Source organism: Rhipicephalus microplus, chromosome X (genome assembly GCF_043290135.1).
Source record: "Rhipicephalus microplus isolate Deutch F79 chromosome X, USDA_Rmic, whole genome shotgun sequence".
NCBI classification, from domain to species: Eukaryota; Metazoa; Arthropoda; class Arachnida; order Ixodida; family Ixodidae; genus Rhipicephalus; species Rhipicephalus microplus.
In genome coordinates this window covers 202,675,261-202,693,375 of record NC_134710.1, presented here as the reverse complement: position 1 = coordinate 202,693,375, position 18,115 = coordinate 202,675,261, and the positions used below count along the sequence as shown (strand labels likewise).

The window sequence follows — 18,115 nt, the reverse complement described above, 5'->3', positions numbered from 1 at the left end:
AGGCCTGCACCTTGTCGGCACATCGTCATTCGTTTCGGGTGTCGTGCTGTGCCTGCACCGCTGAACTCACTCACGCTGCACAATTTCTGAACTTCGCGTGCACAGCCGTGAATTGGTTCCGACCGGTGCAGGTGAATCGAACGGACCTTCTCTCTCGTAGCGGCGCTGCCGGTGCATGGGCGGCTTCCACCAACACCACCTAGAGGAAATTCGGTGTCGGTGGCGTTGCTACTACTCCAGCAAGTTTTATGTATCCTCCTTGTACTCACCCAACTTTCCGTTCTCTTGAATATTTAAAAAATTGTATTGAATATTATTCATTTTTAAATATCATTGCCTTTTTTAACATCTAAACATTTTTTTTAAAGTATAGTTTTTATGCATTTTTATAAACGTTACGCCAAGCTGCCACACTTCTAAGTCAGTCTACACTTTTAGAGAACTCAGACAAACAAGTTAGCAACATTGAGCATTTGAATCTTGAAAGTCCCGGATGTTGCCTTGTTGGCCTCGTGTTCTGGCGTTAGTAGCGTCTCTGTCGGCGTCGTGTTTTTTCGCTAGCCCCAGGTTTTTCGCTAACCCCAGCCCTTGCGCTGAAATTGTTTGGAAGTCGTCTCCTCAACTAGTGTTCGAAAATGATGTTAATGTACTACCTGGATGAAAGTGGCAATCGAGTGTACACTCTGAAGCAGGTCTCTCCTGACGGAAAGCCGACGACCACGGCGCATCCGTCGCGTTTTACGCCTGACGACAAGTACTCCAAATACAGAATACTCATCAAGCGTCGTTTCAACTTGCTACCAACGCAGCAGCCGAAGCAAACCTTCTAGACAACAAGCAGCAAGAGAGTTGGGGTGACGGGACCGAAAAGCTAGGGAAAAAAAACAAAAAAACTTCGCTATTCTTATTTCTTGTTAGGGTAGTATTTGCTGAATTAAGTCGTCATGGCAGGCCTAGAAGAGGTTGGCATTCCGGGTCGGGAGTTTCTTCGTGAGGCTCTGACCAATTGTTCTGACCCACTACGTGCAATTGAAGAGTTTCAAGAAGAAAATGGCATCCTGTTGCCGTCTTTACGTCCTATGTTGCCTTTGCTTGACTTGCACGGGGTCTGCAGGCTCGAATTTCACACATCTGTGTTAGAAGAGTTAAAGGAACGCCTTCTACAGCAAATTGAAAACCTTGGTAAGCAGGAAGGCCGTGAGAAGGAGAAAAAGCTGAAAGAGATGTTGCAGAAAAGTTTTCCAGTCATCAAGGTACGAGGCTCCTGCTTTTCTTTGTGCGTGAGTGATCACTTGGACGTGTGTTGCATGCAGATTTTGCTTGCCTTCATTTAGCCACTCGTGAAGCTCTCTGAATTGTGTTCTAATTTTGTGAACACAGGCCTACATACTGTTTCAGGAACTGTATGCGGTGATCCCCGCATTTAAGCTGCTTGACAAGAACCCTACACCTTGACAGGAACATAGAGGTCTGCGAAATTTTTGCTAGCAGCGTATGTTTACAGCCTCGAAGGAAAAACATTTCATTTCCATGAAACGTCATTAAGTGAACTTAAGGGCATCTTCCCTAAGTACCGTCACACAAAGAAAACGAGTTGCATTTGAAAGTGACGACTGTGCAATGGCTTTAGCAAACTTGCATTTGACGTTGCATATCCTAAGAGTAATTCACAAACTCAACACTGAAAAATAGCTGTAAGAGGCATCAACAACAATATTGCATGGCACTTTTGTGCAGTTTGTTGCAACTGACACAAGTCAAGCTAAAATACATGAAAAACATAGCTGGTGATGTCATGAAGCGTGGAAATAGTGTGACCATCTTTTTAACAATTTGATTTCTGGTTACATGCTTTGTAAAAACCTGAGTTTTGTGCGACTTTTTTTTTTTTCTGAAGGCTATGCATTTGGCCCCAAATCAATTGAGAATGCGAATTAAAAGGGATGTCATTAGTTTTATTGTGAGCGAATGTCATTCATGGTAAGTCACTTATACATAGTGTTCATGTGATGTCACTTCCGCCGTTGTTGCCCTCTCCCGCCATGGCTGGGTACCTCCCTGAGTACCTACGGCAGTTCGCGTTCTGCAGCGTGGTTTGTTGGGGGCTCGTCATCTGTTGCTATGTACGATGTTGAAAGGGAAGCATTGTGGTTTTTTGTTGGCGTACTTTAACGAGCTCATCGAATTAGGAAGGCCTCGTTTGTTCACTCAATACAAGACCAGAAAATCAAGGTGTGTGGCACATATACCAGCCACCGTGTACACCGGCTGCCCGCCACGACCTAAGGGGGCCCATTATCTCGCTTTCCCTACAAACACTACAAATTGCGGAGCCCAAGAACAAGTGAAAGCCCAAAGTCTCTCTAGTCGCAATTTTAAGAGTGGATGAGCGAAGCGCAGCAGCTCCCATCGAAAATGAGTCATGCAGAGCTAGGCAACTATACAAGAGATAAGATATTAATATATTGCTGCGGCCCAAGCCACCAAAGTAGCAGCCCCTCCTCCCCCCAAGTGTTTTAAACAGTGCTGATGTTGAGCCTCTTTGATTGAAATTTGTGGAAACAGCCAAGGAAAATATTATATGAGGCAGATAGAGACTTCGTGCGGTGCATGCCGCGGTAATTCCGGCCATCACTTTTTTTTTTTCGTGTATGTTTTGACACCATTTTCACCTTGTATTTTACTTTTTTGCACGCTAATGTACAGTGGAGTCCCTGAAAATGATGGAGACCGTGTTAGGGAAATAATTGACCAATTTTTCAAAATCCTGACCCCCCAACTCGAACCGATCGGCTATATACTTCAAAGTGAACTAATATTGTTTCGCATCCATTTTCACAGTTTGTTTCAATGCATCACCCGAATTTCCGCGATAGCCATCACGATTTTAACTGCCTCCCTGACACGCTGATTGTGCGTGCAGTGGTCACGGACAAGTTTGTATGTACAGTATCTTGGTGAGCTATCTCTGTTTGCAGGTAAGTGCTTGGCTATGGCACTTACCCGGAATGAAGTTGCACCTGAAGATCCAAATATCACCGAGTTTCTTCAAGTAGTTTTTTTGTTGATCCGCGTCAGCCAAACACGCCGGTGCTTTTTGGAAAATCACGCTGTGCGTTCTCAATTTTAGGTAATAACTTTTGGCGAAGAAACACCCCGAAGTTATGCTCCCTCTTCGGGGACTACTAAATCAACTTGCCTCACTAGCAGCCCACAAACTTGCATCGTGAGGCAAAACTAAACGGGTGCAAGCACGAGGAGACAACACGGCAGCGGTAGCCGACGGAGTTGGTAGGTACCCGGGCATGTCGGTGGCGCATTCCGGAAGTGACGAAGGGGCGCTGCGTGACGCACGTGCACACTATGTATTTGCTGCGTGACAGCGGCATTACCTGTCACTACAGTAACAAGCCCCGCTTTATGAATACCATGGGTCTTCAATACTTACGGTCAAAGCCAAAGAACAGTAACGCTGTTTGACTGGTCAGCTTTCTGTGTTTTGCATTTACACCCTAAGTTGCATGCATTGGGACTTGTTTCTGTAGTGCGGATTACTTGTGTTTTGCAACGAACTTGGAACAATTTGAAGAAATGAAAAAATGCATTGTTTATGAGGTACTGACTTTTTATCATTCCTGCACCCTAGGTTTTTTTACAATTGTTGTGTTCCAAGCACCCCTGTGTGTTGTGTTCCAAGCACCCCTGTGTCACGAGCGAGCCTCTGAACCCGCGAAGGACTGGTTGCTGAAACTGCTTCTAGATGTTGACTCCTCCCCTTCCCCCGCTCGGCGCAAACGAGCCACCGTCGTTTCCCCCGGCAGTTCGGCCGCCGCCTCCATCCGAATAGGAATAAACTTGTTTTTAACCGTTCGAGGCTGTCTGAGCTTTTTGGACTACCGCGACCCACACGTACGTCTATGGGCCGACAACAACACCGGACATAACAATGAATCACCAACTATCCTGTCAGTCCTGCTTTAGACAAGCCTAAAATTTTCGTGCATGACACAGATTCCTGGTGTTCCTTTTGTGGGGGCAATGTTAAATGAGTACTGTCTCAAAATTTTGGGGCTGAGATAGCCTGCGGGGTCGATTCTCATGAACACTCGTATGTCATCTGCAAGATATCAATAGCGAATATAGCTTGGAAGGTATTTTAAATTAATTTTGAAGATTGCGTGAGTGACCAACTCCATAGCGCTATAGACACCCTCGAAGGGGACCCAGAGGTGAACCCCTACTTCGCTCACGTCACCACGCTGAAGTTAACAAAAGTTATGACGACGTCGTAGCTGCCATTTTTCTTTTGCCACGTTAGTTCCCGAAGTCTATATTTCTCGGCGGCTGGTTGCGAGTGTCTGGTTGTGGCGCACGCTTAGAAAGTTTTGTGTTTGGTGACATTCCAGTGTCGTTTCCTATTCGAAAGTAGTTCTTGATGCGGACCGTGCGGAAGTGTGTCACAGTTCTGTGTGCTGACGTGGTCAAGAGCTGCACACACTAGGTGACGAAAGTTGCACCCAGTTTTTGGAACTCTCAAACCAAAACTGAAACTGATTGATAATGAGGTGCCTGTAATTAATTATCTGTCGCCTGCTACAGCAAACAATGCGTCGTGTCATGACTAACAGGCCCCCAGCAACGCATTGCAGTAGAAAAACGCAAGGCCAAATTTTTGTGTCAGTACCCCTTTAATGTGGAAGATGGAGTGACGGTGCACCAAGTTTTCAGTGGAGTACGTGCTACCACTGGTGGTGTTTACACAATATGAAGCACAGGCGCATTCTGCAAGATTGGTCGCACGATTCTTATGTAGCGCAGGACCACAAGAGCCATGAAAACAATCACCACTTGGAAGAGTCTTTAAAACTCGCCAAACAATATGCTGGGTGAATTTTATCTAGCTTCCATATTTACAGTGCGAGACGGCGTAGAAAAGAAGGTGTCTTGTGTGTGTTGCTTTCTGTGGTGTCGTCTTGCACTGTAAATGTGGATCTGTAAAACTGCATATTCAAATGTAATTTGCAGACAGGACTACTGCACAGCTAAATTATGGTTTTCTTTGCGTGGCTGTTTTTATCATTGTTAAGGGGGAGATAGAGTGGCCCTAGTGTGCTTAGCAATGAGTAGTAAACTTTTCGCATACAGTTGTGCTCATTCAGTACATTTTGGAAAAGCTGAGTGCTCTGGCTCACTATGAAATTTGGTGTCGCATACCCATCTCAGTTATTGAAGCTCAAATTGCTGTTGCATATTTTGCAATAATAAAGAGGCCAAGCTTCATTGGTGCTTTCCAGAAATTCTGCTTTTTGTACGCGAACCCACGAGGCAGCCGAGTAGAAGAGTAACTGCTGTATAATACGAGGTATAAATGGCAATTACGCTGTTCATCATAATAATTCCGTTTATTGCCAAAGGCCTTTAGAGGTCGTTGCACAAATAATTGTGCACAGCCAATGCCAAACAAAGATCACTGCTCATTTGCTAAGTTTTCTTGTCAATTTACAAATCGACGTTAAACATTTTTGAACTATGGAACAGCAGGAGGTAAAACTGCATAATGTAATTCTTTTTACGCTGCAATCTTTCTTACAGCGCAAGCTGTTAATAGCTTACAGCAACAACCGATTTCGATGGCATAGTTATCGGCTTTTGCCGGTATCAGTTGCACCTATTGCACTCAATGAGAAAAGAATGGTTGTGAGGTGATTCCCGGGCGTTCTGTATGGCAAGCAAGTGTTTTACCACAGACTATTTAAGCAAGTATTATGTATGAAATTGAACCGTGTTAACAGATGTAATCTTGCCTGTTACAAGAATAGAATATTACCGGGTTTCTGACCGAGTGAATTACATAGCAAGTGGATGATTTAAAAGTTTCCCATCCATAATAAAGGGCTCGGCCACAATTCATTATAATCATCATCGACCGCAACTAAAACAGAGTACAGGTTTGTAGGTGTGCTCATTGCCTTAGGAGTGCAAAGTGGATTTTCACTACTTTCCAAAATATGCTGATTTATTACATAGTGGGTACCTCATGATCAGTCAGGTCGCGAGATCGAATCCCGGCTGTGGCGGCTGCATTTTCGATGGAGGCGGAAATGTTGTAGGCTTGTGTACTCTGATTTGGGTGCACTAAGAACCCCTGGTGGTCGACGTTTCCGGAGCCCTCAACTATGTCTCTCATAATCATATGGCAGTTTCATGACGTTAAACCCCACAAATCAGTCTTCAATGAAAACCTCATAACCAGTGATCGAAGTGCCGCTCCGATCGCTCCAAACTGCTTCAAAAGAGAAATGCTGCTCCAAACAGCAATTTTTGTGAGTAATTGCTCCAATCCTGCTCTGAAATGGCACTGATAGATTGAGAATGACAATATTTTATTTGAATTTAAACATTCGACTGGGTATGAAAACTGGGAAAGACCGGCCAATAATGGACAGGACTCCCGGTGTCGTTTGCAAGATCCCGTGCGCCAAGTGCCCTTCTTCGTATATCGATGAGATGAAAAACCTACCGGAACGACTCAAGCAACATGCCAACAACGTGCGGAACCTCTACAAAGAGCGCAGCGCAGTCGCTGAGCATGCTGAAACGTTGGACCACCGGACAAATTTTGAAGCAACGACCATCCTTGAAAGCGAGATGAACTGGAGGAGAAGGTTACTACTCGAGTCATGGCATATACAGCGAACTGCCCAAAACATCAACTGCGCTCTCGGAAGCCTTTCCCTAGTGTATGTACATAATCTGCGCTCCATGGCGAAATGAGAGAGAGAGGTGGGGGGGGGGTCATTAACCGCACCGTGAGTGCTGTGAAGATGCCGCTGCTACGTAGTCCCGATTTCTCTTAGGAGTGTGGCAGTTTGGGCTAGTTGGTATGACATGACGATAGTTATAGCGCAAGAACAGAATGACGACAAAGACTTCTTGTCTCTTTGTCGTCGTCCTGTTCTCGTGCTCTAACTATCCCAATTTCCCCCGAGGAAAAAACCAAGTTCGTTCCGAAACGTCGGGTTTCTTCACAAACTTTTTGGTTGGAGAATAAATCATTTTTAAATATTTTATTGTTTCACTATCACAAGAGTTCTAAAGAAACTGAAAAAAATCTGTGTGCTAGCATCTCAGTACACTATTAATGTGTACCATTGTTGGCTCGAATCTCATTCAAGCGACAAGAACTGACATATTAAGCATATAGCTCATATGCTTTTTTTTTTTGACACGTAGGCTAGTGTGGCGAAATGTGAAAATGAGCAGTATTGCTTTTATCTCGTACCAATTATCTACTGCCTGTTTGGCAACAGCTGTGAGACTGTGGGTACTTTTGAAATGTGGTGCTCAGCTTTCCCGATTCGGTTTTATTCCTGTCACAAATACCAGTATTTTAAATACGTACCTGATTTCACAGCCAATTTTGACAACTAGCCGTATTTTTAGTTGCTTGCTTCTGGAATTTCACATTCGTTGTGGTCTGTGACATGTATTTCATAATAAATATTTATATTTGTGAGATGCTTTGACGATGCTTTGAACTCCAATTGGTGTATGGCAAATTTTGTATCTGCCCCTAAAAGACCAGTAGCTGCTCCAAACTAACATTTTTTTTCTCCCAAATTTCACTTGTGGCTATCCAAAACAGTACTTTTCTTGCTTCAAAGTATGTTTCAAAAAGTAAAAAGTCACTTCCATCACTGTGTAACTGTACTTGTAGGCACCCCAAGAGTACAACACTCCTGATGTAGAGGAGCCTGCCAGCTTATGCTGTGGTGGCTGGGCTGTGCGTTGCGCAAGCCTGGGGTTTTTCAAATTGTACAGTGATGTTATATTCATTTTGGTTTTTTAAATTGCATAGTGATCTTATATTCATTTTACAGAAATTTAAGTGATCTGTCATTTTCATACATGCTGTGTACAAGCCATTCTAATCACAGGCCATTCCTCCAGAATTTCAAAGCCGGAGTCATATTGAAGAAAAGGGGTCATTTGCTTAGTTTCTTATATCAATGCACGTACTATAAATTGACTGCACGTGGTTTGCCGTGAATTGGGAGCTATGGGTTTCACATCGAAACATAATAAACAATGATTACCTTTTTTTTTGCACACTGTTCAAAGCATGGTTGCATAAGAGCTTTTTTTTTACTATGAATTGGCATCAGCAAGAAATGAAATGCCTTCTTCCTCCAACTCTCAGAGACATATTTCTAGTACAGTAAATGGCGAGTCCAGGAAGACTGCCCATCTCAGGCTAGAATAGAATAGTCTTTGCTAGCCATTCGATCAATAAATGTTTACTTATTTTGTATTTTTTTATTTCTCAGTCTGAGAACTTCTGTTATATTTAGTTAGCATTTACCTTGCACTTTATGTTAAAGAAAATGTGGCCTTTTATATGCAACACAAATTTTGAGTAATTTAATTTTGTACTTTATTAGCAGGTATGTGGAATTATTTTTAAGGTTTATTTCATTACAGTTTTGCATATTACTCCCACTGAAAGGATACACTAAATCAGGTTGTCTCTTGATATAGGTACTATATACAGTGTCTAATATACAATGATTAACTGTATTTCTTGTCTTGGCAGGTTCCAGCACTTCGTCCAGTGGTTATGTGCATACTCAAAAATATGGAGCATGTAGAAGAGAAGTACCTCAAGCAACTGGTCAGCGATAAAACCCTTTACAAAGAGTGTGATGTCCAGGTAAGCCCTGTGCATGTTTGGACTAGTTTGCATTCCTCCATGCAAGTTTTCGGATAGGTAAAGTTGAGCAGGGTAAAAATTTACTTTGTTTCAACACATTGCACGCAAAGCACATGGACAAGGGAAGAAGTGCTTAGTTGCTATGCCCACACTGGCCCAAATTAGATTTTTTTTTAATGGTGATAAAAAAAGGGATGTTCGCACAGGGTGTATACAGGTCCCTTTTTGCGACTGTTGACAAGCATAGTCATCAGAATTTCTAACAAAATGGTCAATGTCGACTAGAGTTTTCATCAACAAAAGTTAGTTCCGCACAAAACCAATGGAGACTATATTTGCCATAATTGTTTCTTGATGCTAGTTCGCCACACTTGTCGATGTCAAGACATTTGTGTCCCTGCTTTCAATTTATTGCTAATTTTCACTCTATGGACATGTGGTGAAGCCACTTTCGAGTTATCTTTTTTTTTTTATGTGATTAGGGAAATAAAGGAATACCGCTGAATTTGAAGGATAATACTGTTATAGCCCAGAAAAAGAAAAAAAAGAACTTGACAGTTTGAGTGTAAGAGCTTTGGTGATTTTGAGGAGTTTTTTCTTTTTATTGTACATATTTGAATTTTAAAAGTATATATTGCAGGGCTCTTGACGTTTCTGCAAGTGTTTTCTTTTCTTCAAAGCCCTTGAATTTAAGAAATGCAGTCTAAAGTAAACTATGCAAATAGCCTTTTATGCTAGCTTAGAGCTGATTGTTCAGAAATCTTGTTTCAGAAACAGTGTGCTACCACAAGGGCACATGCATTTTTGTTTGTACGCACTTTGAGTAGTGTGAGGGACATGCCAGTAATTTGGTGCTCACTATCTCTGTTGCTTTCATTGTATACATGCTTGAAATTGGTCTTCTTCAAAATGTAATGTAGGTATTTCAACTTGTAGTGTTGGCCCAAGAAACCTAGCTGTTCTACAGTGGGAATTAGCTGTAGTTTGTGAGTTTTACAGAGTCAAACTATAAACATTAGTTGGGCTGCTCACATGCACTAGGCCGTCCTTGCAAAGCAGGTGCATGGGGATGTCCAGTTTCTGTTGTTTCTTGGACTTGCTCATAATGGTAAGAGCACAAACATAATAAGAAGACAAGACACAGGACGACAGGCTGACTTCAGCTAACACGTTTTTTTTTTTTCATTATGTCTGCATGCTTATGGAAAACCACCAATTTCAGACAAAATTCCACGAAAGAATGGCACAAGAAAACGCGAAAAAACGTTTTCCACAAATATGCACTCTGTGAGCCACTCCAGAACAGAACATTTACCTCCTATATAGTGATAAAAATTCGTTTTTTTTTTAACAAAGTAGTGAAAACATCCTTGTCTATTTCATGAGCTTCAATTATTTCGTGCACTGTCTTATCCTGGCATGTGTATACAACCGAAGTCTGATCAAATTTTGGATTATAGCAGCAATCCTAGCAAGGGGGCTTGACATCAGTTGTGTCATATTCTAATGGTGCTCCTTCAGCATCTCATTACCTGACCATTTGGCTGATATATTATTTCTTGATATATATGCACACGCACACGTATACAATAATGTGGGTTATGCAGTTGGTCAAAATTTAAATTTCAGTACTGTTCTTAACGTGGAGTGCTTTGCTGCCTTTAGTTTAAGTGTATAACGAAAGTGACACTGAAAGCAAGAAAAAATGTTTGTGCTGTCATTGGCTTGCTTTATGTCGGGCAGTAAAAGGGGGTGATGCTGTTTGTGAAGTTGCCCCATCTCACTCAGTGGCAAGCGGTTTGGGTTGCATTCAGGGTATGCGTCTCTTTAAAATTTGAAGCCCAACTTTAGGGAAACTATTTGAAAACACTTTAAGGTTTGTCTAGTGTCCGGGACATGCAGGCCCATGGTGCAACAAAAGGGTGGGCACTCTAGCTCGAGTACTCACGAACTGAGCAGAACACCAGCTTCTGTCCCTGTTACCACCACCCAACACTACACACAGTGGCCGTCATGAGGAGGAAGACTGTGATCCTGCTCAAATGGCTCCACAAGAACTCATTAGCGATGCGCACGGCAGAAACAAATTTCTTAAAGGAAAAGACACGGAGCGCTGTAGAATTCAAAAAGGGTATACTTAGATTTATTGCCATTGCTAAAAATTTTTCCAACTCTCTATTTGCGGGATTGTCCGTGGGGTCGCGACTCGCCGTTTACCCTCGTGTCACATTTCATTGGGTTGCAGTAAAAAGATAAATAACCTTAATTGCACACAACATAAGTTCAGAATAGAAAGCTCTTTGGAGCTCACTAGCTCGAATGCGCAAGTGCAACTAACACTTCCTGACCATGTCCGGCTGCCGGCACAAGCCAGTGGAGCCTTGAACATGGGGCCCCAGTTAATAGCCCCAAAATCTCTTTCCTGTCTCTCCCATTAATGTTTCTTCTTCTTCCATCTTAAGAATTTTTTTGACATAAAACAACCCCTGCTATGTTTTTGAAATTGTATTTTAACAATGTTTGTTGACTTTATATTTGATTTTAGTGTCCCTGGAGGTCAAGAATAGTTTAAATTCAAAACAAATGACAGTTCAGGTTACACTGATAATGTCAGCGCTTGAGAACATCTAAAACACCCTTATTATTAACAAAAGTGTTTAAGTACTTGAGGAACAGTTCAGGTTACAGTGGTAATGTCAGCGCTTGAGAACTTTTAAAACACCCTTATTATTAACAAAAGTGTTTAAGTACTTGAGGAATAAAAGTAAATTTTGGACATGACTCCTGTGGGACATTTTGGCAATACTAGCTTCATTATCTTGCAGCTCCTCAGTTCAATTTTGTTTCTAGAACTCGCCCACTTCTATTGAAAAATCACTGCAATGCATTGTAGGACATGGGGGAACACTTCTTGTGCAATAAGTGTTTCATTCTTCAAGAGGGACCTGAACAATCCCTTGTCTTGGGTGAGAAAAGTCATGCTACGGAAGGCAGATGCTGCTGCGAAGAGCTCAACGAAATCTGCAGTTGTGCACGGCAAAACTAATTTGCGAGTGGGGTGAAAAGTTGAGATTTTCTCTTGCATGCCCGCTGCAGTCTTCACTTTTTTGGGAGCTGCAGGTTCTAGCTTTGTTTTGTTGTAGATCAAATCGCTGCTATTGATCGATAGCCAACTTAAATCTCGAGCGGTGTTAGGATCATATGTGCTTCTCAACACAGGTTGCTATGCTTTGTAAAGTTCTAAAACTAGAGTAGCAACACTAGCGTGTATCAGAGTTGCACTGCAAGAGGAGTGAACACGTTTCATGGCGTGTACAGTAAAATCTTGTTTATCCAGACCTCGTTAACTCAGACTCTCGGCGCGGTCCCGGCAAAACAGTGTATATTTCAATGAGGTCAAATGCTCATTAGTTTGGAGGGATTTAGCCGCGCACCGGTTATCTCGGACAACTCCGGAGAGGGCTATCGGGACTCCAGAGTCGCGCGATCTCGGCGGCTTGGAGGCTCAAGCACCGCTTGCCGTAACCGACGCACTGACCGACAACAGAACCGGAGTTTTGGAGAAATCGAAACCGAGCGAACAGCAGAATAAGACCATGATGATAATGAATGAGGGGGAAGTGGCTAGGTGGCGCATCCAGTGTCTGCTAAAAGCTGCTCGCTACGCCTACTGGTCTACTTCGTGTCTTGGTTTCCTTGTGTTATGACTTCGCGTGTTGCGGCTGTGTTTGTGTGCGTTGCCGCCGCCGTCGCGCTTGATGGCGACCGTCACAGGAGTTAAGCGGCCACAGCAGCCAGCAAGTGATCTTGAACCAAAGGTTATGATATTGAAAGAAGTGAATGCAGGTGTTTCTCGACAGGAGATAATGAAAAAGTACGATGTTCAGAGAAGCACCTTAAGTGACTACTTGAAAAACAAAGAAAAAAATTTTCCAGGCGTTTCACAGCGGCAAATTCACTGGAAAACGAAAACGACTAAGGACGGCAGCACACTTGAAGCTGGAAGACGCATTGCTACGGTGGATAACAGACATGCGGAACAGCCAGCTTCTCTTGAGTGGACCGTTGATCTGTCAGCAAGCTGAAAGGTACGCACTGAGAATGAACATCGAATCTTTCAGTGCGTCTGAAGTCTGGTTTGCCCGCTTTGAAAAAGGCACGGGTGGGTCTTTCGAAACGTGTGCGGGGAAAAAGCAGCAGTGAATGAACGGCGTATTGCTGACTGGAAGACTACTGAGCTGCCCCAGTACCTGGCTCGTTATGAGCCTGCCAAAGTCTTCAATGCCGATGAAACGGCTCTCTTTTTTAAAGCCTTGCCGGATAAAACGATCACGCTCAAGGGCGACCCGTGCGTTGTAGGGAAGAGGAGCAAAGAAAGGATCACTGTGCTTCTCGCTTCAAATATGTCGGGCACCAAGCGCCTGCCACTGCTAGTCATCGGGAAGGCATGTAACCCAAGGTGTTTTAAGAACATTCACCACTTTTCTGTGCAATATCGCACTAACAAAAAGGCCTGGATGGCTTCAGATATTTTCCAAGCTTGGCTGCGCCAACTCGACCGACGTTTCTCCACTAACAAGCGCAAGGTTTTACTTCTAGTCGACAATTGCAGTGCTCATACCAGAGTGACAGGGCTGGAGTGCATCGAACTTGTATTTCTACCTGCAAACACGACGGCTGCTCTGCAATTGCTGGATCAAGGGATAATTCAGCACGTAAAAAGCAGGTACAGAAAGCATGTGCTGGAACGGATTCTGCTGTGCAAGGAAGCAGGGCGAGAATATGAACTGAGTCTCCTGACCGCAATTCACATTTTAGCGCATGTCTGCAGCGACACGCCACCCGCGGTCATTGCAAATTATTTCCATCACAGCAGCTTTGTCCTCCTTGACGACTCGGATATTCCTCCAGAGGCCACTCCAGAGGACACCCGCGAGCCCACTGGAAATATGGACGACGAGGTGAATGACAGGCGTTTTGACTCTCTCCTTCCTAGTGCCATCAAGATTTTAGACTACGTCGCTATAGACTATCATATTGCCGTTGCTGGTCCGCTGACTGACGATGATATATTAAGTGCTTGATGAGGACCAAAATCACTGTTCCGATGATGACGGCCAGGATGAGCCGACGTGACCTCGCCGCACCATGCAGGAGGCCGCCGAAGCCCTTGCTGTCCGCGAGGAGTTCTGCGCTTGTTTTCGCGACAGTGAACGTGCACACCACCACCTGATTGGATTAAATAAGATCGTTCTGTCAGAAATTCCGACGGTGAGGCAGGCAAAAATAACGCACTTTTTTAACAAATAAAGGTTTGTCTGTGCTGTGTACGTTTTTCTTTGGTTTTCATGGTCCATTGGATAATTTGGAATTCGGTCAACTCGGACATTTTCTCTGGTCCCGTGAGATCCGTGTTAACGAGCTTTTACTGTACTGCTTTTTTATTGTGTCATCCCTCCCCATGTGCTTTTCCATGGTGCTTGCCGGGTCGAAAAAAGAAAAAAGTGCTTAAATCACAACAAATCCCTGCACTGCTTTCAGTTCACGAATTTGAAATATTTTTGTGGTAATCAATTCATGGGGCAATATACTACGATCAAGATGTCATTAGATTATCATTTACAAAGTGGTTCAGGTCCCTTTTAAATGAACGAACTAGTAAAAAGTTTCAATTGCATCTTTCTGCACAGACCACGTAGTAGTGTTACAGTAGCCACATAATGTATGATATGGTGCTACTAGGCCTTTGTTTGTTTACCCATGAAACTTGGCACCTACAGTCTGCACCAGTTACAATGAACCCTCATAATCGGAGAAAAAACATCTGCTGTATCTGAGGTATGCAGTAGCCTCTTGCGGCCAGTATCACATCAAAATGTTACCAAAACCTTATTTTTTAATGATTGCGTTCTTGCTAGTAGAACAGCTAATATAAAATAATCTCACGAATTGTGGCTATGAGGTCAAAAGAACCGGTTGGACGCTGTGCGGCAGCGACATCGAGTACACTTGGGTTTGGTAGCGTCATATAGGAAAAAGTGCATGCGGGAAAATAAGTTTCGTAGAACATCATTTATTTTTATTTCACGAAATGCTCGGTGATGAGGGCCTGCTTAGCTCCTCCTAGAGAAGCCTTGATCACATTGTGTTACATTTCTGTGAGCTGCAGAACTACCGTGGAGAGTCGCGTTGCTGCTGCTGAAAACATCCTTTCAGGGCTTATATATAATCTGTGGCCTGGGAAGAAGAAAGCTTAAGAGGAGCTTCAGCCTCTTCACTACTGTCTTCTGATAGTGGGTCAGAAGAGTTGTTCACAGGTGCTGCAATCTTGTCATCTGTCAGTTGTTCGCTGTCTGTGATGCCATCATCGAAACGAACGAAAGTCTGTGAAGTCCTTGGCGCCAAAAACGCCTCGGATATGGGGCCTCGCACTTTGCACACATGTATCTTGTGGTGCAGTGCTAGGTGTGTCATTCGCTCGGCAAGAGCCCTGCCTTCTAGAAGCAATTAGCATTTGCGAATGACATAGATTTTTCGCTGTGCCCAAACTCCCGGGAAAACTTCCACAGGAAACTTGACATCAATTGTCATTTCCCACTTGTCCTGCATATGAAAAAGCAGGCACTCTTAAGTGCAAGGTGGGTTCAGTTTGCAACCTTAATGGAATGGACCACACCTTGATCGATTGGTTGCACTGCTGATGTTGCATTAGGCAAAAAGTACTCCAGTTTCTTTGCCTCAAGTGAATGGGGGTTGCGTGGCAGACAAATACTTGTCTAGAAAGAGTTCTCCTTCTCCATCCTCCTGTCAAACTTGAGCAGCCAACTGTCGCACAGATCTTTCATCATCAATGCTTTTTATTAGCCTCCCAGTTTACTGACAGGCTTTTCATGTGAGGCAAGGCACGAGGCCTCTTTTACTTTCCAATCAGTGAAAGTCTCATCTTCTCTAAGCCGCCCGTATAACGAAAAAAAACAAACAAAAAAACACCACAGAACAGATAAGGGCACTTTTGAGCACTTTCCACTGTGACACTGTTCGCTTGAGTATGTGTATGTCTTGCTCGGCTTTGCTTTAAACACAAGTCCACTCTCGTCTGCATTAAAAATGTTTTGGTCCTAATATTTCGCAAGGAGAGTGTGTAGCTGATTTGTCTACCAGCCCGCGACAACGCTCTCATTGATGCTGTCGGGCTCTCCACACATTGCACTGAACACAGCACCATGCCGTGCCTTAAAGGGGCCCTGCAACACTTTTTGAGAATGGTCAGAAAACACTGCCAATCGTTAGTAGAGGCTCCCGAGAACACGGGAGCAAAATGTTATAGCACAGCACATGGCCTGGAATTCACAATAAATGATCAAAGCCAGCTAAAGATTGCTTTATCTCTTGAGAAATGATGAAAAACGCTCAGAAATCACACATAGATTACCCATCCATCAGCCATGAGCTGATTTGAACTTGGCGCGCTCAGTTGTTACAGAGATCGCCGCAAGAGGCGGTCACTTGTCCACGCGTGCGCGCACAATCCCATTGAAAAACTTACGTGTTTGAAGAAAAAGAAAGAAAAAAGTGCTAAAGGTCACGAAACGTGTGTGATGTTTGTGTTTGTCCCTCCCGTCCCTTCCTTCTTAGCCTCCAGTGCTTTCGTCGGGACGAGAGAATGCGATTGCAGCGTGTGACAAATCTTTGCAACTCCGCTCGTACCAGACGGATTTTAAAAATTTTTGCAGGGTTGAATTTGTGAGGCAATGCAGTTTTCGAGTGAAGTAATTGCGTGGTTACTCAAAAAAGTGTTTCAGGGCCCCTTTAAACTGGCTAATCCAGCCTTTGCTGAAAATGGCGTCGCTATGTCTCAAAAAACAGCATCTTGTTCAGCTCTGCTTCTGACCAAAAGTCTGTTAACCGACAATATTTTATAATATACTATAGTTGTTTCCTAACATATATCCGATGTCAGCCTCGTATAACTCTAACTTTAGTCTATTGTAGCCGATAGTCCGCTATAGCAGGGTTCGCTTTGAGTGGAGTGAATGCCATTTAAAATGCATTGTGACCAAACAAACCTACGGATGTGGTCTGATGTAACTGGAAGTCTGTTGACAGATCTGTTATAACAGGCGTAGACTGTATTTGGGGATGCTATGCATGTGGGACATGTATTATGCAAGAAAACATTGTGCCAGCTCAAGAGCTCTGAAAAGTGGTGATGGCATATGCACCGCATCTTTGCCTTTAGTGCACCTAATAATGTTTGGAACAAGGAGTTCCTATTTACGGGTGAGTATCTATGGATAAAAGTGTTGTTTGATGGCATGTAGAATTGTGTAAAAGTTTATATGGTGATCACAAAGTAAACCGACAGTTTAATGCTGTGGCCTCGGTGTGTATTTTTGTTTCTGTATATTTATTCTATTTGTGCCACACAAATTGTTTTCAATTGCCAGGAAAAGCTTGTAGCTGAGAATATGGCCCTTAGCTGCATGCCCACTTGCTTTTTCATTTGTGGTTTGAAGACATTCGCATGTCTACCTGTTGCAGGTAAAGCGTCAGATCTGGCAGGAGCACCAGAGCCTGTTTGGGGACGAGGTGCTCCCACTGTTGTCCCAGTACATCCGAGAAAAGGAAGAAGCACTGTGGAGTCTGGCACCACCAACAGCTTCTGGTGGCACCACCTCGGAGGCATCATCCTTCTTTGGGCCATCACCCAAGCAGCGGCGCCAGGGTGCAGTTCTACAGCGCCTGCTTGTAATGGTGGGCCGCAACGTGGTTCTCTATGACATGGTGCTCCAATTTGTGCGCACACTCTTCCTTCGAACACGCAACGTCCACTACTGCACCCTGCGTGTAGAGCTCCTCATGGCCCTGCATGACTTGGAGGTGGGCCCTTTTTGCTGAATGGACATGCTGCCAAATTAGAGGCATTTTGATTCTTCCTGACTTGTTTCAAGTTTGACATTATGCTCCTAGAAGTGTGCGAGCAGTATGGTGGTAGAGTTGAACCTTAATGTAAAAAGCATCAGTATGATGAAGCAGTAGTGAAATTTTTGTTCATACTTTATTTCAGTGAAGTAACCAACATGCTTTCAGTTATAGTTAAGCATATTTTTGTTTGTACAGTCAAACTCTGCTACGAGTGCCGCTTCAATGAAATTCCTGCTACAATAAAAATTCTCGATTCCCTGTCAACAGTCCATAGAAGTCAATGCATAAATATTGTCGCCACAACGAACACTTTTTCTTCGATCGTCCCGCTTCAATGAATTTTTACAATGCAAGTCCAGGCTTCGATATTTATTGCTATGTAGTAAACCCAATCTTTAACCTTTCAATGCATTTTCAGAGCCTGAAAATGCGTCAACGAAGTCTAAAATACGTGTTCGCACCACCAGAAACTGCCTCTGT

General features: G+C 43.5%; 1 protein-coding gene across 6 annotated transcripts in view; it reads left to right on the top strand.

The window, feature by feature from the left end:
• The first annotated feature begins 483 nt into the window (after positions 1 to 483).
• Positions 484 to 18,115, top strand: part of NELF-B (negative elongation factor B) — a 158,038-nt gene continuing 140,406 nt past the window's right edge. For 5 of the 6 annotated variants that reach the window (XR_012887154.1, XR_012887155.1, XM_075878485.1 and 2 more), the window contains exons 1-3: positions 484 to 1,280; positions 8,594 to 8,710; positions 17,252 to 17,590. Coding sequence is in view for 4 of the 6 variants with exons in the window: in XM_075878485.1 (XP_075734600.1) it covers positions 945 to 1,280; positions 8,594 to 8,710; positions 17,252 to 17,590 (792 nt within the window). In the remaining 2 variants the exon portion in view is untranslated. The remainder of the gene's footprint in view (positions 1,281 to 8,593; positions 8,711 to 17,251; positions 17,591 to 18,115) is intronic. The other variant, XM_037435709.2, reaches the window with a different exon arrangement.